Raw genomic sequence first — 23,736 nt, 5'->3', positions numbered from 1 at the left:
TCGACTCTGCGAGAGGAGAGAGAGAGCAAGCACGGCCGCCAGCGATGCACTCCACGCACGCGCATGTCGCAATCTTCAAGGCGCACCAGAAACGCATCGACCCATACGCATGTCTCTCTCTCTGTCCCATACGCGCTAGCACGCACGCGTGCACACAGAGAGAGAGAGCATGCGTAGTAAAGAGCACACACGGCACACACACGCACGCCGCCGCCACCACCACCACCACAGTTGGCTCCGTTACGACAAGGTGGGTGTGGGTGTCTTGCTTCCCTCCTTCCTCGATCTCCTCTTTCAGCTTTTTATGCCTTGATCAACGTGAGGTGCGCACGCGTACTTGAACGCACATCCTGCGCTTCTGCGAATATGGACCCAGGCGCACTACCAATGGGGATAGCAGATGCAAGCGCTAACCATGCGGGCAGGGGCAGGGACAGGGGCTTTCAGGCGCCACACCACCAACCACTACCGGCCTGTATCGACACGGATATCGCGCAGGGATGAGAGGGAGACAAGAGAAGCCATACGCGCACACGGCGGCGATGCCATACACGGGGGTGAGCAAGCGAGGTAAACGCGACAGCAGCGGCAGTTAGAAAAACAAAAGAGGGACACACACGACACAAGAGCGCACGCACGCACGCGCACTACACCTCGCAGAGACATAAAAAGTGAGGGGTATCGTCACAATGGACAGCATGCCACCACCCCGGCAGCTTTCCACGCACCCCCTCTCTCCCGCCGTCCGAATGCCCTCTTCATCACACAGCGCTCGACGCCTACTGCACCACCTCCCGCGCTACAGGGGCAGCTCTTCTTCCGCGTGCGCGAGGCGCTCTGTGTGACTCTCTTTGCTGCAGTATGAGGAGGGATGCGCGGATGACAGCGGCTTGGCTGCCGCCGGCGCTGCCACGGTGCGTGCTGCAGCAGCAGGTGCAGGGGGTGTGACGGGCGCAGGCTGTGGCTCCTGGGGGGGCGCTACGGAGGCCTGCGCAGAGGCGAACAGTGAGTTCTGCCGCGGTTCCGGGGCGGATATAGCCGACACCGGCGCTGACGCTTCGACGAAGGGCTTCGGTAGTGGTGACATATTTGGCAGTTTTGCGGCTTTCGCATCTACGCTCGTAGGGTCCTCTCTCGATAACGTGGCGGTCGGCGACTGTGGCACGTCATCATGCAGAGAACGACGCATCTGCTGCTGCTGCTGCTGAGGCTGCAGAGCGACAGCAGCAGCGACGCTTGACGCCAGCGTCGTTGGTGCCTCTGAGGGACTCTTCGCTGCCTCGCTTGTAGGGATCACAGTCTCGGTAAGATGCATCGATGCAGCAGCTGCAATAAGCGTGCCGGTGCTGTTCATGCTCACGGCCTCCAGTGTAGGTCTGCCGCCGCGCACGGCCGCCTCGACGGCTCGGTCGAGCACCGCCGTAGAGAGGGGCACCTTTGCTTCGTACTTGTCGTAGGCACATGTGCAGACTTCGTCCAACAGCCGCTGGACATCGTGCATGTCCTCCTCTGACCACTCCTTGCGCCACTGTCGTGGTGCGGACCCCTTCGCGGGTGACGCAAGAGCGTATAAGATGAAAGTGCAGCTCACCTGCAGCTGCTGGAACTGCGCCTCTGCATAGGTCACCTCGTCGCGCACCCGGTCGAGGATGCCTTGCAGCAAGTAGCGCACAACACATGCCATCAGCGCTGACGGCGGTCCGGCCACCGGCTCTGTACGCAGCCACGTGTCCGTGCTGGCGAAGATGTGGTTCACACTCATCTGCAACGCGGACATCACGTGACGTGTGTAGGAAACGGCCAGCTTGCCACCGCTGCCGCCTCCGCGCGTGTGGGCAGGGAGGCTACCGATCATCACATGGTTGCCGCTGGCGCGGTGGTCGCTGTAAGCGCCGGTGCTGCTACCCTTACCCACACGGTACGCATGGCCTCCACCGTAGGTGTTGTTATCGCGGCGGCGGTACAGCGAGGACGGCGAGCCGCCCCCCGCCTTGGGGGCCGCTGTCGCGTTCGCCACCGTTACCAGTGGCAACACCTTGAGGGCTTCGTATATGGTGGACCACTGCGCCAGCAGCAGGAGCAAGGCCTCGGGGACCGTCGGCCCAGCTGCTGTTGCCGCCGCGCTGGCACATGCGCTGCTGCCACTGAACGCCTTCGCATATACATGCTGCACCTCTGACTGGCCTAGCAGTACAATACCGCGGTGCTGAAGCTGCTGCGCCGTCCGCTCGAGCTCTGTGTTGATGGGCGCCAGCATCGCAGCCGGCACGCCTTCCTCGCTGGCAAGGCTGGTGCGGAGGGAGTTGGAGAGGCACTGCGCCAACGAGGCGTAGAGGAATCGAGTGAGAGCAAAGGCCGCCTCCCGGGTGCTCTCCTCGTCGACCGACGGCAGCGCGCTGAAGACACTGGCGTTCGACAGGGGAAGTGGCACACACACTCTGAGCAGCTCTGGGTAGGGTCCTTGCAGCATTTTCTCCTGCATCTGCTTCCAGCACTGATGCACTACGCCACACGCCACCTCGTGGACCTTGCTCGCGTGCACGTGCTCGGGGATGTGGCTGTTGTAAGCGCCACTGCCACTCGCCTCCAGAGCGCCATGCTGCAGGGAGGGGAGATAGATCTCACCCAGCGTCTTCATGGTAGTAACAAACTGCTTCAACAGCCGAGCGAGGTGCGCTGCGGCGGACTGCAGCGCCTCTGCGCTTGCTACGGGGTCACGGAGCGCTGATGCACCGTCCATCGCGATCGCATCTAGGTGCGCCATCGCAAAGTCAGCGAGCAGCTGGGAGATGGGCTCGAGCACCTCTAGGAGAGCCGGCTGGATCGACTTGGCGACGATGGGCGCTGCTGGACTGCTGCTGCCGCCGCTGCTGCACACCTCCACGTCCAGCAGGGCATACACGCGCTCGGAGTTGACAGCGAGCATCGCGCACGCGTTCTTGAGCTGCGCCAGCGGCTCACGTAGGTTCACCTGCGCCAGTGAAGACACTCGCTTCGCCATCTCTGAGGCCTGGAGGTCGTCTGGGATGGCGAGGGTAGCCTTGAGGCTACGCTGGGCCGCCGCCACGTTTGCCTGGAAGCTCGCTGTGACGCTCTTCATGAGGGTCTGCAGCACCGCCACCTCGAATGGTGCCTTGCCGTCCGTGTTGTCCGACTCGAACAGCGACGTGGCCCGCAGGAGGCGCAGATCCTCGACGTAGCCACGGATGCGGTCCATCGCGTCAGGGTCGTCGAGCGGGTAGGAGCACATGCGCGCCTCGATCGCGCGGTAGAGCCCCTTAGCGAGCTGGTAGCAACTCTGCTGAATTTGCGTGATGCTCGCAATCGACCTGTGCTTTGACAGAAAGCCGTCGCCGGCCACCCAATACTTGACGCAGACACTGTACTCCTCCGTGTCGATGAGGCGGCGCATCGTGGTGGGCAGAGTGGTGAGAAAGCGTACCTTCTTCAGCATGCGATTCGCCGTGATGGTCTCCTCGATGTGGCTGCGGTGCACTTGTAGCCGCTGGCTGATCTGACTCGAGATGCTGTCGATCGTATGGACGTTCTGCGAAAGCGTCTGCAGCTTTGCGTCCATCTCAACGATGTTGTCCTTCATCTCCCGGATTGTCTCTGTCGCGGATATGAAGCGCGCATAGTTGCGGTACACCAACTCCTGAAGCTCTCCATCCAGGCGACGCACGCGGCGCAACAGTTCGGTGTCCGTTTCAACCAGCCCTTTCAAGCTCTCACGTTTCAGCAGGTCGGTTGTGTAGCGGTTTACATTGAAGTACTCCGAGTCTAAGTCGAGCTCCGGGGGTACATTCGAGTTGCCCTGCGTGGACGACTGCGACATGGATCGCTTCGCGGAGGCGTTCGGGTCGCCGTAGAAGGCCCTCATTTGCTCACGTAGCCGTTGCCGGCGCTCCTCGGCATTGCTGTCACCGGCCCTGCCAGGGTACAGCGACATAATTCTCAGGGAAGTTGTAAGGAGGTGCGCTATAAGTGTGTGCGTGTGTGTTGGGGGGGAGAGTGAGGCGCCACGAGGTGCGCTAGAAGTATGTGCGGTCGACGGATTGAGAAGCACATGCGGATGGGTGGTGAGAGGGCTGAACATGCTGGCTGGGGTCCGACATTCCGGGCATGACGTAGGAGAGTGTGTGTGTGTGTGTATGGCAGGCATGAGCCACGCCACGCTCAACAGAGACTGCCCGTCTTCCAACGCCCCCCTCCCCTCCCTTCTTCGACACGGGCCTATCCATTTCGTTGCCACTTCACACACCCACACACACGCGACAGATCGATTCCGCCATGGCCTCCCCGGCCCCCACAAGCCACAGCGCCGCGGCATCCGCCCGCCCGCAGAGGACGCAATACATATGCCCCGACTACCCCAGCTTGGGGTTGCTTGAGGCAGCTCTAACAACAGAGGTTGCTCACCACTGGCAGGCTCTGAGCAGGGAGAGAGGAGGGCTGGCTGCTTGGCTTTTTCTCACGGAGAGGGAGGGCCGTTGAACGGGCATGCGATGCCGTCTACCCAGAGATGTGCCACCTGTCTTCGGTGAAGAGGAACAAAAAGAGCGACAAGTGAGCGAAAGGGGGGGGACACGTGCACGCGCGCTACTTGGGTGGCACAGTTTACATGAAAGCGTAAGAAGCACGCGCGCACGGAGAGGGGAGAGAGGCGCACGCGTCACGCAACCTGCCCGACGGCAGGAATGACCGCTGATGGGTGAGGGCGGCATGACAGGCAGAGAGCACAGAATACACAAGCAGCGCCGCGCCAGGGGTGCGGCAGGAGTAAGCCGCAACGGCTGTACGACAAAGCGACTCGCCAAGAGGCGTGCCGTGTGACGGTCTTCTGTACATGAGGAGAGGGGGGCGGGGGTGAGGGTCGACACACGCACGCGCGCAGACCCGTTGCCACCAGCTGGTCTCCTGTCGCGCGTCCTCCCTTCCCCCGCTTTTCCCCGAAGATACAAGGCGAGGAAACGAGCGACTACCGCCCGGTGCCAATGCAGCAGTAGCCGGCCCACAGGCGTGGCTGGTAGCGCATGGTTGGTTCTTCAGCGAGGAGGCGACGGATAGAGTGGGCGAGCAGCAACCCACGGTGGCGCACCACCTCCCCATCCTCTTCTCCCGCGGGGCGCTGTGGCTGCGGAGCCCGGGAGGCCCGCACGCTGCGCGCGCACACGCTACCTTCGGTGGCGGTGGCCGTATGCGCAGACGAGTCGGCCGGCGACATCGGCAGCAGGCGGCACCACTGCGCGTAGAAGTGCCGGAAGAGCTCGATCGGCTTCATGTCAGGTGTGCACCACTGCCCCGCAACAACATACGGCACACCACTGCCAAAGAAGCCGCGCACCAGTCTCAGCACGTCGTCGCGGATGCCGTCTACGTGCTGCGGCGACATGTTCGTGTTTGTCAGGATAACGCGCTCCGCTGCCAGCTCCATGTGCGCAATCTCGGCCGCCCGCAGCACGCCAACGTCTCCCATCGGAGCGGCGGTGCGCATCAACAGACCGCCACCGACCTCTGGCCGCGAGACCGTCGTGGCAGCCGGGCTCGCCTGCGAGAGCGGTGCCGCCGCGGTGGTGGCTGTCGCAATGTGCACGATGCGCGCGCGCGGCAGGACTGCGCGCAGCGACTCCACGTCTTCCACGAGCACGACCTTGCGGGTGAGGGTGGCCGTCGGAGGGATGGAGTGCCGGATGAGCCGCTGCCGCTGCGCCTCGCCGAGCATCGTGACCACCGCTGCGCCTTCCTGCTCCGATCTGTCCGTGTTGGGCGGAAAGGGCGTGTAGAAGAGGGTGTCAGCTGCGCCGTGATCGGTGCCGCGCTGCACGACTACCACCTTGCGGTGCACGTCTTGCTTCTGCACCCGCTCCGCACTGAGGGCGGCGAAGGCGGCTTGCGTGGCGGAGAAGACCATCTGGATTGCGACCTCCTCGACCAAGTACTGGTCACCGGCTTTGACGTTCAGCAGCGCGTGGAAGGGCACCAGCCACATCTGCCCCGACGGCACCACAGTCATCATGCCGTCACCGAAGAGCAGCTGCGGCTTTAGCGCGCGCACATAGCCAATGATGGGGTGGATGCACGCCTGATAGAGCACCCGCAGCGGCTCCTGCCAGGAGCGGCTTGGCAGCTCTGTGATGATGTCCGCCTGCACCGCCATCTCCGGATCGACGCCGAGCCGCTGCCGCAGCGAGGCTATGAGGCCCCGCAGGGTGCACTTGAAGTCCTTCGTCAAGTTTACCTCCACAAAGCGCATCTCCCGCGACTCGGCCACCGCCCACACGCACAGCGACTCCTCCGCCGTGTAGACATTCTCCTCGACGACCCAGTCGTACTTGGCGGTCAGGGCATAGAAGACCAGAGGCGTCTCGAGCACGCCGGCGATTGCGGCGATCTCGTCGAGGGACGGGCTGAGGCTGAAGTTGCGCCGCAGCTTCTCGCGCAGAGTGTCACTATACGCCTCATTGAGGCTGTTCTCCAGCGCCTCGAGGGCGGCGCTGTAGCGGTACGTGCGCAGTAGCAGGCACATCTTGTAGTGCCGGCACATGCTCGCTAGTACGGCCACCGCGTCCGTCGGCAGATGCGCCTCGATGCGAAAGCTGCTGCTGCTGCCGTGGCCCATGGCGTTCCCCATCCCGTCAAGCCCATCCGGCGCGTTCGCCGCACTCTCCTGTGCCGCCATCGTCCGAGCAGATGTGACGGTGGACTCGTCTGCCATCAGGGCAGTGGCGTCCAACAGCGCTACGTCGTAGCGGTGCGACACACCGCCGGCAGCGCCATCGGTCAGCGCCGCCACCGCTGAATCGCTCTGCAGCTCCGCCCAGAGCCGCAGGGCCTCTTCGAAGGCCGCCTCCGCCAGTGCATAGTCGGCTCGCTGAAGATGCACACGGCCGCACAGAGTCAGTCCCGTCGCCTCCAGCACAGCGCAGCGGTGCGCCTGGCCGTAGGTGACGAGTTTGCTCAGCTGCACCAGGGCCTGCGGAAGCTGGAAGGTGGCGACGTACAGTTCGCCCAGCTGGGCGGCGCAGATGGCGCTCAGCAGCCCGTGCTGCAGGTTCTGCTCGCTGTATGCGACGAGGTCGTACCACAGTTCGCTGAGGAGGATGCACTCGTGGTAGAGGTAGGCATCCGTGCCGAACCACGTCAGGCCCGTCGGCGACGTCGCGTTGAAGTGGTGCTCCGCGATGAAGGCGGCAACCTTCGACACGGCATCATGCACGCATTCCGTCAGCGGCGCGGCGGCCGCCTTGCTGAGCCGCGCCAGGACCCGAATCGCCTCCGCCCACATGCCGATCGCTTCCTTCAGCAGCAGCAGACACGACCACTCTCGCACGAAGGCAGCGGTGTGGCGCACCATCTCGTCCGTGCCGGGAAGCACAAAGTAGTCGTCCTCTGTCACTGTCGTCGCTGCGATGCCGTTGCTCATGTCCTTCTGAGCGCGGTGGAAGAGGAGCAAGGCCGCCTCGTGGCAGCGATGGAAGAGCGCCTTCTGCACGTTCTGCTGCGCGGTAAGCGTCTCCCGTTCCCACGCCGCGTTCTTGGCCTTCACGGCCACATCGTAGGCGAGCGTGAACGCGTCGAACGCCCTTTGCAGCTCCCCGTGCTCGAGGTGCGAGGCGCCCTCCTCGACGAGCAGTTCGTAGCTGAGCCGCTGCAGGTTGCTGGCCACCACTGCCATCCACTCCCGGTGCCCTTCGCTCACCGCCAACCACATCGCCTCGTTCCACGCCATGTAGGCAGCATCCAAGTTGCGATGCATGTACTCGCGACAGCCCTGGTCGAACAGCACCGTGAACTGCTCCTCCGTGGTCAGGAGCATCATGCGAGCTGGGTCCAACACATCCTCGATGGTGTGCCCCTCGGGCCGCGCCGCCGCCACGACAGTGGCGGCGCCGTCCGCGAGCACCGCCCCAGCTGGCCGCGCTTCCTCCTCCGTTGCCGACGCCGCGGCAAAAGTGGCGCACGCGTTCCTAGCTACCAGAGAGGGGGGTGGGGATGCTGCGTGTGCGCTGCCATTGAGCTGCAGCGCTGCTGTTGTCTCTCCGCCACCAGAAGCGGCCATCTGCGGCACGTCGGCGGTACTGGCGGGGGCGTTCTCGCCGCTGCCGGCAGTGCACGCCGTGGGGCTGCCCTCCTCGCCCACGTTGGGCAGCCGGGCCAGTGGGGGAGCGCGAGCCGCTGCGCCGCTGGGGAACGTGCGGGGATGCGCGCCGCTGGCGGTCTCCTCGGTGGGCCGACTGTGGCGCTCCAGCGCCAGCAGCTCTTGGCGCACCGCATAGGCGCGCCGGCTAGCCTCCCCCCGGTTGATCTCCGTGAGCATCCGCGCCCGCTCGGCGAAGAGTGTCTTGAGGTCCTTGAGCTTGCTCAGGGATAAGGCCTTGTGCTCTTGCGAGGCCACTGCGGGGAGTGGCGGGCGCGGCTGCGGCCTGCCGAGCGCCGCCTCCCTCCACGAGGACCGCGACGATGCCTCCGGCGCCGCTGCTGCCCTCGCGGAGGTGCCGTCTGCAGCAGCTCGGCCGGTGTTGAGGGGGCGATGGTGAATGGCCTGCAACGTGGCTCTGGGTGGCGGCACGGCAGGCAGGGTGTTGGCCACCGCTGGGCCGCCGCGCCGGCGCGCAGGGGGCGGCGGTGGACGAGTGTCTGCTGCCTTGGCCGCGGCGGCAGAGCTCGCTGCCTCCATGTGCGGCCCGGAGCCCCGCTGGATGGCGGCGTTGTGCTGGAGGGCCATGCGGATGCGGCTCTGCGACCCTTCGAAAATGCTGGTCCCGTCGAGATGCAGCTCGGTGATGCGGGGGTTGGCCTCGACGAGCTGCAGCAGCCGCTTCCCACCCGCAACGGAGATGGGGTTGTGGCTCAAGTTGAGCGAGGTGATGCTGACGTGGCGCTGAAGCACCTCGCAGAGGTCCGAAACGGCGTCGTTGCCAATCCCGTTGCTCTCCAGGTTGATGGAGACGATGGCTTGGCACAGGTCGATCATGCGCAGCACCGGGCGTAGCCCCTTAGAGCCGAGATAGTTGTTGCCCAGGTTCAGTCGCTCGAGGCTGAAGTGGCCGCCGCGGTCCTGGATGTAGCGGACAAGCGCCGAGTTCGCCTTGCACCCTTCCTCCGCGCAGAACTGGCGGTAGAGCGCCACGTAGTCCATAGAGCCGTCGGCGGGGACCGGAGCCGCGATGGTGGCAGTGCCACCGCCGTCGCCGTGCCTCCCTTCACCCAACGCTGCCGGCGCTGCTGAAGGCGCTGTGCCGGCCATGTTAGACACTTGCCTGATGCACGTGAGGCACTGTACGTGTGGGGGCTGGCGGTGTGTGTGCGTGCGTCAGGCGTGAGTGCCGTGCAAGCGCAAGCAGAAAGGAAAGGGGAGCGGAGGATGAAGAGGGAAGGGGGGGACATACGCTTGCGTTCCGGCGCATCGAGACGCCCATGTGCGTGCCTGTCGTTGAGCGTGCATGTGATTCGGGCTGATCAACCGAAAGGGGAAAGACGAGGGGGGAAGGGGGCACGATGCATGGCTGCAGGCTTCCTTCCCTTACGCCTCCCCCTCCCCCCGGCACGTGACGCACCCAGCGCGTGAGAGAGCCTGCCAGGCGCATCAGTCCTTTCTGCTGCGTCCTCCGCTTCTTCATCGCTTCTCTTGTGTGCAGACATGCGTTATGCGTTACCCGATGGAGCCGTTAGGAGATGGGCAACAGCAGAGGCGGGGCAGCGCAGGCCTGTAGGAGGGGATCGTCTCACGTTCGGCCCTGCTGCATCTGTTAACACCCACGCCCAGCCCACCACACGCCGCAAATACGCAGCCGCGGCTGGGAGAGCGCTCTACTCGCTCAGCAGCATACGGCGTAGGAGGCGCTGGACGTTGCACTGCCGTTCCGCCAGCTTCACCCAGTCGCCCTTTCGATGCACGTACTGCTCAACGCAGCACCGCGACATCACCTTGTAAGCGATAAAGCGCTCCTGCGTCGGGCTCGGGGATGAGCATTCGGCACTCTCGCCAGCTTCGTCAGCTGCTGTTTCGGAAGCCGCTGAGACGGCTGCCTCTGCGCTCGCAGGATCTGCGGTACTGCTCTGTGTGCGCATCTCCTGATAGAGAGGTACAAGCGACTTCACCAGCGCTTCCTTCACCGGCATGGGTGCCGCCTCGTACAGGCCCTCCAGCACGAAGGCAGCGTACTTGTTGTAGAGTAGCGTGCCCAGGGACGACTGCAGGCGGCGGAGGAGACGCATCAGCGGCATCCCTGAAGCAGCAGCAGCAGCGTCCGCTGCGCCATTACCGCGATCCACCTGACCGCCCGCTGTGTATGCTGCCGCCGACTTGGGCGCGGTGAGGGCGGACACCTTGATGTACTGCTGCATGAAGCGGCTGCCCTTATGGTGACAGAGGACGCCAAGCAGGTCGTCGCGCTGCAGTTTGTCCAGTGAGTACTGCAACATCGTCGACGCCGTCGGGTGCAGGTGAAGGAGAAAGCGCGCCACGTCGTATCCCTTGTCGCCCAGCACAGCGTCCACGAGGAAATACTGCGCTGCCCCCTTCGCCACTCGCTGCTTCGCAAGCGCGCACACGGACTTGCACACCGACGCCTGCAAGGTGATGGGCACGGGCGAGTAGCGCACATGCTGTGCCGCCTCCTTGCGCAGCATTGCGAGAACATCAGCTGGCAGCACTGTGCCGTGGTGACTCTCCTCTCCAGTCGCTGAGGCGGCTGCATCAACAGCTTGGATGGCGATGTCCGCCGACCCAGAGGACGCGGTAGGAGTCAGCACGACACCCTCGAAAGCGCAGCGCTTCACCATCTGCACGAGCACCGGTGTCAGCGCTGGCACGTCGAACATAAGGGCCAGCCGCGGCTCCAGAGCGCGCCTCCAAAGCCACTGGAGGTGGGTGGCAGTCGGTGCGTACAAGACGAGGTCTTGCAGAACATAGCCCGCTTGCGCAACGAGGTCGCTGCCGGGCTTCAGAAGGTTGTTTATCTCGACAATGACCGTTCCGGCAGCGCGCGACCAGCAACATGACGCCTCCCCACCGGGAACCGGCGTCGCCTCGGAGCTGCTGAGACTGCTCTCTTCAGATGCACTCGCGCGAACGACAGCGGCGTCGCCCTCGACCACGACCGCGGTGGGAGGCGGTACCTGCAGGTAGCTCTGGAAGACGTGGCAGCCGAGCGCGTCTGTAAGGAAGTGGTGCAGGAGTGATTTGCCCTTGTAGGTGAGCTGCTCAATCCTTTGCCGAATGCAGCGATCCACAACGGTGCCCTCCTCGCTCACACGCAAGAGGCTCTGCACCACAAGACTTGTTGGCGGCGACTGCACTGCCGCCATCCACGCTTCTGCCGGGCTTGCCGTCTGATACTCGCGGCCGTAGCCCTCCTCCACTGCCTTTATGACAGACTCAGCCAGTGCACCGAGAACGCGTGGGAAGGCGACCGGTCGAGCGGGCAGCGGTGCTTGCCTGATCGAGCGCCCGCCAAGCATGAGAATTACCGAGCGCAGGGCACGGCCACCGATGTCGTGAACGATGAGGTCTTCGGTGTGCTCGCATAACTCCTCTGCCATGGAACTCAGCAGCGTAGCCGAACTTGGTACGCCACTGCCAGTGTGTATGCCGACGCCACCCTCGGCAAGTTCGGCGTCCAAGCCGTCTGCGTCTGTGTCCGCGAGCGCGCTGAGACCCTGCGATAGGCTTGCCAGCAGCGTCTCCAAGGTGTAGCTAGCGACAGGGGAGATGAGCAGTTCGCAGATGTGGCCGAGGAAGATGTACAGAAGAGACTTGATGTGCAGCAGCAGCGCGTTCGCCAGTGCCAGCTCCACGACACGGCACGCCGTGCCGTTTCGGAGGATGTACAGAGTCGAGTCCGCCTTTAGCAGCTTCAGTAGCTCTGAGAAGAAGCCATCCACGATGGAGGCGAGGACGCCAGCGTCACCGCCGCCGCTGCTCTGCTCCTCCAGCGCATGCTGCACAGACCTGAAATAGGCCAGAGTGCGACCCTGCTCCTTTTTTTCAGTGCGCTCCCGCCGCCGCCGCTCGAGCTTCTGCGCCGGGGAGAGCTCACTAAATCGCACAAAGGCCTCGTCGCCGTCACCCTCGCGTGGGCGTTTGCCCCAGCGCGCACTCGTCGGCATCACTCAGCTCGGCGTGTGTGCGCTTATGATCTGCTGAATTGGGGGGAGAGAGAGTCTGCCGCGCGTTTTCGCGTTGCTTCTTTGACGGCAGTGGCTGCCGTGAGAGGAAAAGGGGGAGGGAGGGGTGATGCGTGTGTGGGGTAAGGGCATGGGGCATGTGTGTGTGTGTGTCGGGGTGAGCATTGGCCAACGGCGGTATAAATGCACCACCACGCAGCGGAGCGGCTATTCCATTGCACTGCAACTCCTTCCTCACCTTCTACGAGGTTTTCGACGGTGGTGGGGACGCGGAGAGAGGCGGCCACACACAGTGACTCAGGAGGAGGAGGCGAGAGGGACGCGTGCGCTGACGTGCGTGCGAGACGTCATCGCAAGCGCCATGCATACACACGCACCGGACAAGACGCGAGCGCACAGCTCAGAGAGAGCATCCGAGCTTTGACTACGCGCGAGAGACACCTGAGGACTCCTCCACTGTCACCACCATAGGGGGATAGCGCAGGAGGTAGCGAATACGCGGAGGGAGGAGGGAGAGAGGGAGCCGCCACACAGGCGCACGCTAATGCCTGAAATATCACCACCGTTTGGTCTCGTCCTGCCGTACCCATCGCCAATGGCCTGCAGCTCCGAAGAGAGGCGCGCAGGAATGCTTCAGCACAGCGTAATTCGAAGTCATGCGCCACCTTCCTGCCTTGCACTTTCCCGATTGGTCCTTCGACAACGAAGTCAGAGAAGCACTTGCACTCCGCGCCCGCGGAGAGCGCGGCACTCGGCACTGTCTCGCAAGCGGCGCACCGCCTCGGCCGAGTTCACGCACTCCGCAAGGTTGACGGACAGCAGTGTAGGCACTTTTGCAAGCTGTCTCAATAAATCTTCGACCAGCGCCTCCTCCGAGACAGGATTCTTGTGCAGCGTGATGTGGCGCAGCGACGTCAGCTGAGGCACCGCCGCTGCGAGCGATTCCCAACCGAGCGACTCGACCGCGCAGCCAGACAGCTGTAGCGTGTGCAGCCGAGGCATGGACTTCAGCACACCGCCGCCCTTCCCAGTGGTGCCGTCGCACACCATCGACACGCCCAAGTCGCCGAACGCGGTGTAAGACAGGTCCAGCACCGAGAGACTGGGTGTGCGCCACAGCACTTCGACCAGTGCATCGAGTGCTGGCACAGTACCGAAAAGGGGGTTGGCAGCCAGCCGCAGCTCCTCGAGCGCAGTCCTCGCGAAGTGAGCGAAGAGACACACGAGCTGTGCGTCCGCCATCGCGCAGTCACTCAAGTCGAGCACTCGCAGCTGCGGGCACATGGAAAGCGCCTCTCCAAGCGCCTCCAGCGGCGAGGCAAGCGGCGGCGCCTCCTCGGCGAACTCCTCTGTTCCCGTGTAGCGCTGGCGGCCTTCCTCTCTATCGCGGCGCTCGAGCTCATAGGAGGTGGGCACCTTCACGCTGCTGCCATGACTTTTCATGTAGGCGGGGTCGTAGGCGAAGAGGCCGCACGTGTCCCTCCCGTTCCCGTCGCCCTTCACTCCGCTTGACGACAACGAAGATGATGCGCGCGGTGGCTGCCACCGCAAGTCGTTGCCCACCAGCCGCAACGACTGCAGACTGCTCCACTCAGGAAGCGCGCGGCTGAGGGCGCACACGCATGCACATGTGAGTCGGCACCGCGAGAGATCCACACCTGTGAGTGAGGGCCAACACCGCGCGTATTTGGCGAGCGCCGCAACCCCTTCGTCGCCGAACTTGTTGAGGCACAGGGCCCATGCTTTAAGCTCTGTGGCGTGCCGCAGTGCCGCCGCCATGTCCTCGAGACTGGCAGGTTGGAGGTGGCAATGGCGCGTCTCGAGGTGTTGCAGTCGCGTGCACTGCATGAGACACCTTGCCATGAAGAAGGCGGCACGGCGCCGCAGGCGGACGCCCGACACGTTCAGAGACTCTAACCGCGGCACCTCATTTCTTGCGTGCTGCTCGTACTGATCGCAGAGGAGCTTCGCGACGGCCTCGCTCACCTCACACTGTGCCAAGCCGAGATGCTGCAGCAGCCACCACCCACCGGCGCCGACTTGCACGTCCTTCAGCAGCCATTGCACGGCGTCCTCTTCGAGCTGCGTGTGGCTGACATCGAGAGAAGAGAGGTGGGCAAGGCGACGCAGCTGCCCAGAAGCAATGAACTCATGAGCGTGCCGCACCCCCGTCAGGTCCAACACCGCGAGGGAGGCGTGAGCGCTGTCGAGCGAGGCCCAAAGCTGTTGGCGCGTCCAGAACGTACATGGGGTGAGGTCCGCATGACAAAGCGCCACCCGAGCCCACGGCGCTGCTGCCACGAGCTCCGCCAAGGCACTCACCGTGGCGTCGTCCCACAGCCGCTCCACTGTGGGGTGCTGTGGCTGCGCGTGCGACCTTCCGCTGAAGACTGCAGGCATCCTCGTGTCGCGCGAGCGGACGCAGAGTGACGTCCAGCGAGATTGGCCAGCGCTGCGCCGCCGATACGTGGCTAGCTCCCGCAGCAGCGCCGACACCTCGTGCCCGCCCATTTCTTCCATGCTGTCCGGCAGGGCGCTCGCGGCTGTCGTGTCCACCACGAGTTCCAGTGACTCGAGCGAGGCGAGGAGGGGGGTGGTCTGGCATAGCTGCAGCAGCGTTCTGACCGCCTTCGGTGTCGGCAGTGTAACGCTGAGAGCCGTCACAGATGGCGCGTCACGAGCATTCAGCACCATGCCGAGGGCAGTGGCCACGCGGCCCATTAGCTCCACCCGCGACGGAGGGGAGTGGCACCCAACGGCGGAGCAGCGCTCGAGCAATGCCCCGAAGTCGACACTCCATACTGGCGACGCTGCCGCCTGTTGTCTCACGTGACTAAGCAGCCCCTCCACCGACGCATGTGGTGCGTTCACGACGACGCCCAACGACCACAGACGCTGGCACGAGGAGAGCGCTGTCCTCTGGGGGTCCCAGCGGCGGCGCAAGCAGCGCATGGTGGCGCGTAGGTGTGATTGATGCTGCGTGCGTGGCCACAGCCACAGCCGAATGCGCTGCGACGTGGGCGAGTGTGCGTAGGGTGGAGGCACCAGAGAGAGGGATGTGGGCCGGGAGGAGGGAGGTGGCGGTGACTCATTGGCCATTCCCGAAGAGAGAGTGGAGGGGGGGGAGTGATGCGAGACGGCCACCGCACATCGCACGTCCCGTGCGCGGCGCACGACAGCTGACCCCTGCGTGCCCCTCACAATCCTTCACGTGCCGATGGTGGGGTGGGTGGATGGAGGTGCGGATGGCCTCCGCCAAACAGGATGAGGAGGGCCGCCTGGTGCCCCCCATCCCCACCTGCTGGAGGAGCATCGCTTGCCGTGGGCTGTCTGGTGTCCTTTGCGCCGATGTAAGCGCAGCGGGGCTGCAGAAGAGATGCAGGGCACGCCCGGCAGTCCTTTCTGTTGACATTACTTCGCCTCTCTCTGTTTCTTTCTCCCGCTGTTGGGGTTGGATGCTCACGCTTGCTCGAGGTACGGGTGCTCGAGCGCCTCGGAGACGGTGTAGCGGGCGTTCGGGTGGGGCCGCAACAAGTTGCGCACCAGGTCGCGCGCCTGAGGATCTTCAATGGCCGCCATGGCCGGGTGCTGTGCTAGGTGGGCCTCCACGTCGCCGCATACAAGTCGGAAGAGGGCCTCGTCGCCTTTGTCGCTATCGAACGGAAAGCAGCCGGTGAGAAGAGCGAAGAGCACGACGCCGCAGGCCCAGGCGTCGACAGCCTCGCCCTGATAGGGATGCCCCTGCACCAGCTCCGGCGCCGCGTAGTGCTTCGACCCGCAGCACAGATGGAGAGGTGCAGGCGGCCATGACGCCGTGCCCTCCGGGGCGTCCAGCGTCCCTTCTCCGTCTCCAGCCGCTACCCTCGGAGGCGGCAGCGCCGCGCATAGTCCGAAGCTGCCAAGTCGAAGGTGCTGCTCCTCGTCCATGAAGAGGGCTTCAAGCTTAATGTTGCGGTGCACCAGCCTACAGGTGCGGTGCAGGTACTGCACGGCGGAGAGCAGCTGCCGCATGAGGCATTTAACAGTGCTGCCGGGCAGGCCGCCGCTGCCACGAGGCCGCGGCGCTTCGCCATCCCTCGGGGCGTCAGCGCTTTCCTCGACGGGCGACACCATCAGCTCGTAGAGGTCCCCGCCGGCGCAATACTTCTCGACAACGAACAAATCCGTCTTGGAGGCAAACGAGGCGCTAGACGGCAACAGATGTGGATGCACCACCAGACGTGACGCCAGGCACTCCCGCTCAAGCGCGAATCGGCACTCCTCATCGCGGCGCAGGTACTCCAGCGCGTAGACACGAATGATGACCTTCGCCCGGGCGTCGCCGTGCTTCTGCGGATGCCGCAGCAGGCGCGTATCGTGCGCGAGGAAGGTGTCGTGTGAAAGGGTGCTGCGGCGGTGCTCGATAAACACATACCCGTTGAGAGGAGGGGGGATGTGGTGGCTCGCCGCTGGGATGGCGGCCTCGTCGGCCCTTGGCTGCAGCACGGGGGACGGGGGCAAGGGTGAGACGGGCATGCGACGTGTGGGTGGGGTAATGCGGGGAAGGACACGCTGGCGCTGGCCCAGCCAGATGAGAAGGGGATATGTGTATATGTGCCTATGTGTGCGGCGATGCGGACTCTGAGGTGGTGGCGTCGGTGCCGGTAAGCCAAGAGACGCCGCCGTCCGCTCCTCGCTGCGGGCGGTGGCCAATAGATGCTGGAGAGGTCCCCGAAGCAAAGAGGGAGGGGGGCGTCAGACATGACCGTAAGACGGGTAGAGAGAGGTGATGGTGGCCGCGATCCCACCGCACGTGGTAAGGGTCGCTGCGGCACAACAGTCGGGCGGGCGGAGGGGGCGGGAGACAGGAGGGCGCGTGCCACCACTGCTACCGTGGCTTTCCACCTCACTCATTCCTTCACCTGTCGCCTCGGCTACGCGCACAGCCCAATGGTAGGTGGGAGCGCCGGCTCTCGATGGGCACTCTTCAACCGCCTTCTCGCATTCGACCTCGTCTCTCTGCCCTCGAGCCCCGCGGAGGCCTCCGCCGTACACCGCGCACACACGCGCTCCGTCAGACCGCGACTACTGCCACATCCGCGTCAGCCCCAGGAATCAACCACAGCGGGGGGAGGAGCAGGACGGTTACGGCCCATTAGCGTAGCTCGGCTGATACACGTTCTTGCGACGCGTGCCCACTGCAAAGTCGGCGGCGCTGTCCTTCATGTCGAGCAGCGACACGCGGCGCGGCCGCATCTCCACAATATGCTGCATCACCTGCGCCTCCTCGCGCTGAATCGCCGATGCGTCTTGCGACTCGTTACCATCACCGCCTGCGCCGGCGGCGCGCATAGCCCTTCTTTAGCTCTGCCGTGCGTCGCTGGTAGAAGCGGCGGGTGAGGGGCATGACGTAGCTGTCCTTCGCTACAAGCAGCTGCCAGACCGCCTTCATGTGCTCCAGCCGCGTGGCGGCGTCCGCCACCATCGCGGCGGCCATCAGCGCCTCCTGCAGCGCGATGGGCGACATGTTGCACTGCTGCTGCTTCCATTTCTCTAAGGTGGGCCACGCCTCTGCTGGGGCGTGATGGCGCAGCAGTCGAATGCAGGTGGCTCGCAGGAAGTCGTCCATTGCTGTTGCGTCGAGGTGCAGGTCCATCAGTGCCTTCGCCTCCAGGGCGCGCGGGGAGAAGATGCAGCACAGCAGGAAGCCGCGCCACTCCACCGCCGTCCACTCGATAGCGCGGGCACGCGAGAGTTCGAAGAGCCCAAATGCCTGCGCCGACCAGTCCGCGTTCTGAGGCAGCTCCGGCGACTCCTCCAACTCGCCCTTCTGCACGCGCGCCATGCGCAGCGCTGGGCACTGCCGTTGGTGCGGCGGCGTCTGCAGCCAACAGTACACGCTGACGTTACGATGGTTGTAAGGCTCGCCGCAGTGCGGGCATGGAAGGCCGCCGCCGGCACGGCTGTAGAAGAAGAGGAGGCGGCTCACGTCCGGCGTGGCCAACACACACTGCGGAGGCAGCACCCGCCACCGCAGCAGCAGCTCCGGCACCTGCGGAGAGTTGAAGGCACATGCCATCTGCATTAGCTTTGCCGTCGTGCTCTCCGCCACGCTCACGCCGTAGCTCTCCGCGTCCTCCATCACGGCGATCATCTTCTCCACGTTGTCGGTGGCGAAGTAGTAGTCAGCGAGGCGGTACATGAAGCTGAACGGAGGGCGCGATGGAATGTCCTGCCGCATCTGCTCCAGCAACTCCTCCATCACCGCGTCGCACTGCAGCACGCACTCGTCAAAATCGACGCAGCGCTCGTTGGTCACGATCCACTCTACCACGATCCCGTCGCGCTTCGTGAAATCGTCCGGGAAGGAGGCGCGATAAAGGTTCTGCCGGTCCAAGTAGCTCACGATCATCGTCAGCAAAAATACAATGCGGGTGTAGAGGACGTGGTCAAAGACAAGTTCGTCCTCGAGGCACCACTGCATCAGCTCCTTGATGTGTGCCGTGCCCTCCGTGACGAGGCTGGGCGATCGCCCGTGGTGGAGGAACTCGTGCGACAGCCACTGCCGTATCGTCGTGAAGCCCTCCGCCGCGTACGTACGGGTAAGCACGAAGCCCAGACGCCGAAAGCGGAAGACGCAGTCGAACCACTCGTGCATGCAGTTCGTGTGCGGCGCGACCGCCGTCAGTGCTTGCAGCACCGCAACACGATAGCCGTGGCCGTTGAGGAGGTCAAAGCAGAGGTGGTGCACGTACACGACCCTCTCGAGCACCATCCGCACCTCGCGTGCATTCTTCGCGCCCTTGATCATCTCCTGGATTTCCTCGGTGGAGGTGATGGGCGCGCTGGAGCGCAGCATCTCGAGCGCCTCCATATCTTGCTGGAGGTGGGGGACAGCCGCGTCGTCGTCGTTGCCTTGCACCGACACCTCTGCCGATGCGCCCGTCGTGGCGCAGTGGCGTGACGCTGTGAGCAGACTAGAGGGCGCCAGCAATGGCGGAGTTGCTGCTGATGGCGCAGCGGCTGCCTTGGATAGCATGGCGGTCGCCCATCGACCGGCTCGGCGCGCCCATGCGTGCCCCACGTAACGCTGCATTGTCTCCATCGCACGGGGGCGGCCTCCGAAGAGGCTGCAGCCGTGGTGCTTTCAGCCTTCGGCAGCAAACGGCAGCAGTGCACCACCACCACCACCGCACACACAGAAGCAGTAGGACGCTTCCGCTCCGCGCGCGCCCTTGCTCTTAGGGGTTGTACACGGCCGCGGCGATGGGTGCAGGTGCTTCGCTTACGGAGCGCAACTTCTCCGCCGTGTGAGGGAAGTGTGGAAGGGGAGGCGGGGAGCGAAAGAGAAGTGCGACACGGGCGGTGCAGGGAAGGGGAAGGAGAGGGGGGGCAGGGCAGGACATGATCGCATCGATTCCGCGAGGGCGTCTCAGCACCGCGGAGCGTCGCCATGTTGGTGCGGCGTTTCTGAATTCATGGCATGGACCGCTGGTGGCTCGTTCGCGCTCTTCCTGCGTCTCTCCGCATCTGTCGATGGCGTTGCAACAGCCGCAGAGGACGCTGCGGGTGCTGCAGGCGGGAGGATTGTCTGGGAGCCGACCCGAATGGTTACTGGTCGGGACACCTGCGCTTCACCATGCGGAGTGTGTGGAAGTGGCGGCGGTGGAGGAAGCCGCCCTGGCGCAATTGCGGGCGCGCCTCCGACAACGATGCCGGGCGCGATGCACTGCGCTGCCAGTGGCGTCGCAGCCCCCATACCAGCGGACCTCTGCTGCAGTCGATGCACCTCACGACTGCGCGCTAGTTCCACCTCACGGTTGATCTCCGTCATCCACACGCTCTCAGCATGAGCGACCAGATCGTAGTAGGACTGGAAGGCGTCCATGTGCCGCGCACTGCGCACGTGCGTCATCCACGCCCTATGCCGCGAGGAGACGAACAGGTCGCAGTAGTCGCAGTAGTAAAGTCTCTCGTCCTTTTCGTTATGCCGGCGCTGATACTGCAGCAGCTTGCGGCGCTGCTCTGGTGTCTTGGAGGCGAGGCGACGGCGCTGGCGAATTCGCTTTATCTCCGCTTCGGACAGCTGGCCGGCAGAGAGCGCGCCATTGCCGCTGCCGTTGAGGTGAGAGTGTTGGTCGGTACTAGCAGCTGCGCTCGGAGCCGCTACGGGAGCCGAGTCCATGTCTGGGCGCCTGTGCCCACTGCTGGCAGCGTTCGCGTGCGATGAATGCCGGATACCTGCGCGGATAAAAGCACGCCCGCGTGGCTGGCTTGACTAATATTTACCTCTTTACAACGTGACTATTCCACCGACAGCCCGTCAGCTCATGTACGCATACAATGACAGCTCAATAACTTCTGCGGCGCTTCCGGGGAGTTGGTGAAAGGGGTGTGAAGCGGAGGGCAGAGGAAAGGGGTATGAAGTGGAGGTGATCCGTGGAGGTGAGGAGTATGCATCGCTGCTCCCCCCCTCACGCATGTACTCATACGCATGCGCACTCTAATGCGCCCCCCCTAAACAGAGCACGAAGATCGCGCGGAGAAGTGAGTTGGTCGTAGCCGCCGCGGGAGGCGGTTGTGGCGGTCGGCCGGATACCGATTTGTTTAAGCATGCGAATGCGGGTGTGCGTGATGGTGAGCTCGCCAGAGCGATGTGCCGTGCGGACAAAGCGAGCGCGAGTGCCCCCCTTTTCCATTACTACGCTTACAGTTGCCTACACGGCCACCTTTCCACTTCACCGAGGGAGACAGGAGAGGTTCAGGGCGGAGGCGAGTCGCGTACATGAGCAGGCAGAGGCGTGCGCAGCGGCAATGTGCAACGTGGGCGGGGGCAGAGAAATGGGCGCAGGGGTTGGCAGACGGTGCCGCCTTGCTGAATGACACAGGTTTACTAGACAAGGACACACGGAGAGGGAGGGAGCCCTGTACGACGGAGCTCGAGGATGCCGTCGCCTTTCTTCTTTCCTCTGTCCCTCTCTCACTCTCTCTGTTGGCCGCGCAGGCGGCTGGTAGTACGCATGTTCACACAGTGAGCAAACGGAGCCGCATCTCAGTCGTGGGCCCGCACACTGACGATGCGCTGACTGAACAACAGCGCACTCCGACTAGAGGGGTGGAGAACCGCCAGTACGGTGATCATCGACGCCAACACCGCCACGATACTGCACAGCGTTACGGCGCGATTTGGGTTGTAGGGACGGTGCTCGCTCCAGAGGAACTGCAGCTCGACCCCCGGCTTCACCTCCGGCGAGTAATACGCCTTCACAGAAAAGGACGTCATCTTCTGCAGGTCGCCCTTTCGATAGCCAAAGAGGAATGTGATGCGGGAGAGGTACTGCACTGTCAGAGCCGCGGCCGTGTTGCCCATGTCGTCGGCAGCCTCCTCGTCGCGCTTACGCTCCGCAGCGGCGTCGGCAGCCTGCGCGGCGTTCATGTCCGCCCATCGCTCAGTGAGAAGCGCGGAGAGCTGACTTATGTACTTCTGCCGGGCGGCCAACGGCAGCCACGTCGATTCCTTCTGCCACTCTTTGCCAACGCTGAAGCGGAAGGCGAGGCCGCTCTGCTGCAGCGTCTTGTCCTCCTCCAGACTTCGACCTGCGGCACGCAGGGTGCCGTTAGCTACGATGGTGACGACTTTGCTGATGCCGAAGCGTGGGCTGGACGACGGCGGCAGAACGCGCACCAGTTGGCTTTCATGTGTGCCCCTGAAGGCGCCTAGCGAGGGCACGTAGAGGTCCTTCAGCCCCAGCTCTTTCACAGCTGCGGCGGCCACATCAGGTTCCTGGACGCCCTCGTTCACCACCGCGTCTACCGCCAGCTGCTGATCGAAGACGGAGATGAAGGCGTTCTCGATCTGCCGCTTCATCCGCACGTATATTGTGAGCGGCACAATGTCGCCGAGATGGGGGACAACGGATGGGCCACGGGCTACGGCGCCGTTAGGCGACAACATCGCTGCGGCTGTTGGCTTCGCCAGGATACAAAGCACGAGCGCCACAGAGGCCATGATCATGGGAGGTGCGGCAACGACAGCGGCCCCGCAGCAACGGAGCCTCTGACGTGGTTCTCTTCGGGGGCAGGTGGGGAGTGTGGTCGGGTCCATTTTTCTTCGTGAATGAGCTTGTAGCGGTACACTTGCTTGCCAGCACAAACGTCTCTGGGAGGCGCTAAGAAGTCTGCAGTGGGGAGATAGCACCGCGCTGCCACACCAGATGAAGAGGATGTGTATGTATGTGTGTGTGTGTGCGTGAAAGAGAGAGAGGAAAATATCAGTGCGAGCAACGTTCATGGGAGGAGGAGGAGGTGGTGGTGGACGGACGGCGTGCGATATACCACCACCGCCTCACTCACGGTCGGCATACCGCCATGTCGTGCACGCGTCTCTTTCGCTTCTTTGTCGAACACACGAGTGCGAGCTTATGAGCGTGCCGTTGGGTGGGTATTGATGCGCAACACCTCATCCGCTTCTTCCGCATTTCCACCGCGACTCTCCGTTCACACCCCTGACAGCAACGCCGTCATCATTAGGGGCTGAACTGGTCACAAATGCGCCGTCGATGAGGCTTCTTTGCGCCTGTGGCACGTGCGTAGGACGCGCGCCGCACCCCTGTTGATGAGGGGGGAGGTGGCACTGTCGTTGCCGCAGCCGCTGTGCTCGGCGCTCTGTGTCGCACGAGTCGGTACACGTACTGCGCCGGCGCAAACGTAGTTGCGAGCAGCAGCACCTGCAGCGGTAGAAGACCGTTGGCGATGTTGTGGCCTGTGTGCAGCGCTGTCATCTTCTGCGCATTCAACGTGAAAGGCCCCACCCGTACCGGCTGTGTGTACACACCACCCTCGACATCGATCCAGTTGACGAAGGGGTAGTGGTACGCTGCAAGCCAGTCGGACACGCCTTGAGCTGTGATTTTCTCTGCATAAAGCAGGATGCCAAAGATAATTGTAAAGCCTACCTCCAGCGTCAGCTGATACGTCGCAAGGGGGAGCAGGTTGCTCGACAGCCAGCGGACTGGCTTGTACTTCATGTACTTGTCGCTGGGCTGCCACACAGGGGCATGGGTGCTGGGCTTCACCTGAAACGGTGTGGACTCGACCGTGCCTGCGCGGAAGTTTCCGTGCGAGCGGAGTCCGGTGGCCGATGACGAGGTTTTGCAGCGGCGCTGCATATTCGCGGCCCAGTAGGCTCGTGGGGAGGTGAAGAGCGCCATGGAGTTGCCCAGGCACGTCGAAGTGGGGCGCCACATCACTCAGCTTTTTTTGCCGGCTAGCGTATGGCTCGCCGTTTTTTTTTTCGCTCTTGGCTCCTCTCTCTCTTTGCATGTGCGCGCACGTGTGTTTGACGGGTAAGGGGAAGGGGAGGAGGGGTTGGACTCGAAAGTACATGCGAGATGAAGTGGGTGAGGGTACAGGCGTGAGAAGAGGAGAGGCGGGTGGTTTACGCGCCTCAGCCTCTTGCGACTCGGGTCCTCTTCCACTGTTGTCTCTCCCGCTGTGCGCAGACACACATGTGCTCACCTCAGCTTCGTGCGCCGGAGGGTGGCAGAAGCGGTGAGCGTCTTGTGCGTCCCTCCGCTGTTCGTTTTACCTTCATTGCCGCTCTTTACTGCAGGAGGTGAGACACACCCC

At 63.8% G+C, this 23,736-nt stretch overlaps 9 protein-coding genes across 9 annotated transcripts; all 9 read right to left on the bottom strand.

Moving 5' to 3' along the window:
- Positions 1-799: 799 nt before the first annotated feature.
- Positions 800-3,949, bottom strand: LSCM1_04617 (uncharacterized protein; the record flags this gene model as incomplete). The annotated part of the gene is made up of 1 exon (XM_067322117.1): positions 800-3,949. The coding sequence occupies one exon, from the start codon at positions 3,947-3,949 to the stop codon at positions 800-802; it is 3,150 nt and encodes a 1,049-aa protein (XP_067178914.1).
- Positions 3,950-4,978: 1,029 nt separating this feature from the next.
- Positions 4,979-9,247, bottom strand: LSCM1_04616 (uncharacterized protein; the record flags this gene model as incomplete). The annotated part of the gene is made up of 1 exon (XM_067322116.1): positions 4,979-9,247. One exon carries the CDS (start codon positions 9,245-9,247, stop codon positions 4,979-4,981), a length of 4,269 nt encoding a protein of 1,422 aa, XP_067178913.1.
- Positions 9,248-9,810: 563 nt separating this feature from the next.
- Positions 9,811-12,111, bottom strand: LSCM1_04615 (uncharacterized protein; the record flags this gene model as incomplete). The annotated part of the gene is made up of 1 exon (XM_067322115.1): positions 9,811-12,111. One exon carries the CDS (start codon positions 12,109-12,111, stop codon positions 9,811-9,813), a length of 2,301 nt encoding a protein of 766 aa, XP_067178912.1.
- A 726-nt stretch (positions 12,112-12,837) lies between these two features.
- Positions 12,838-15,081, bottom strand: LSCM1_04614 (uncharacterized protein; the record flags this gene model as incomplete). Its single annotated transcript, XM_067322114.1, has 1 exon — positions 12,838-15,081. One exon carries the CDS (start codon positions 15,079-15,081, stop codon positions 12,838-12,840), a length of 2,244 nt encoding a protein of 747 aa, XP_067178911.1.
- Positions 15,082-15,588: 507 nt separating this feature from the next.
- LSCM1_04613 (uncharacterized protein) lies at positions 15,589-16,644 on the bottom strand (the record flags this gene model as incomplete). Its single annotated transcript, XM_067322113.1, has 1 exon — positions 15,589-16,644. The coding sequence occupies one exon, from the start codon at positions 16,642-16,644 to the stop codon at positions 15,589-15,591; it is 1,056 nt and encodes a 351-aa protein (XP_067178910.1).
- Positions 16,645-17,434: 790 nt separating this feature from the next.
- On the bottom strand, positions 17,435-19,213 carry LSCM1_04612 (uncharacterized protein; the record flags this gene model as incomplete). Its single annotated transcript, XM_067322112.1, has 1 exon — positions 17,435-19,213. The coding sequence occupies one exon, from the start codon at positions 19,211-19,213 to the stop codon at positions 17,435-17,437; it is 1,779 nt and encodes a 592-aa protein (XP_067178909.1).
- A 327-nt stretch (positions 19,214-19,540) lies between these two features.
- Positions 19,541-20,293, bottom strand: LSCM1_04611 (uncharacterized protein; the record flags this gene model as incomplete). The annotated part of the gene is made up of 1 exon (XM_067322111.1): positions 19,541-20,293. One exon carries the CDS (start codon positions 20,291-20,293, stop codon positions 19,541-19,543), a length of 753 nt encoding a protein of 250 aa, XP_067178908.1.
- Positions 20,294-21,160: 867 nt separating this feature from the next.
- On the bottom strand, positions 21,161-22,123 carry LSCM1_04610 (uncharacterized protein; the record flags this gene model as incomplete). The annotated part of the gene is made up of 1 exon (XM_067322110.1): positions 21,161-22,123. The coding sequence occupies one exon, from the start codon at positions 22,121-22,123 to the stop codon at positions 21,161-21,163; it is 963 nt and encodes a 320-aa protein (XP_067178907.1).
- A 511-nt stretch (positions 22,124-22,634) lies between these two features.
- LSCM1_04609 (uncharacterized protein) lies at positions 22,635-23,354 on the bottom strand (the record flags this gene model as incomplete). The annotated part of the gene is made up of 1 exon (XM_067322109.1): positions 22,635-23,354. One exon carries the CDS (start codon positions 23,352-23,354, stop codon positions 22,635-22,637), a length of 720 nt encoding a protein of 239 aa, XP_067178906.1.
- Between the last annotated feature and the right edge of the window lie 382 nt (positions 23,355-23,736).

This window comes from Leishmania martiniquensis, chromosome 21 (genome assembly GCF_017916325.1).
Source record: "Leishmania martiniquensis isolate LSCM1 chromosome 21, whole genome shotgun sequence".
Taxonomy (NCBI): domain Eukaryota; phylum Euglenozoa; class Kinetoplastea; order Trypanosomatida; family Trypanosomatidae; genus Leishmania; species Leishmania martiniquensis.
Note: the sequence above shows the minus strand (reverse complement) of the source record. Positions and strands in the feature narration are given on the sequence as shown.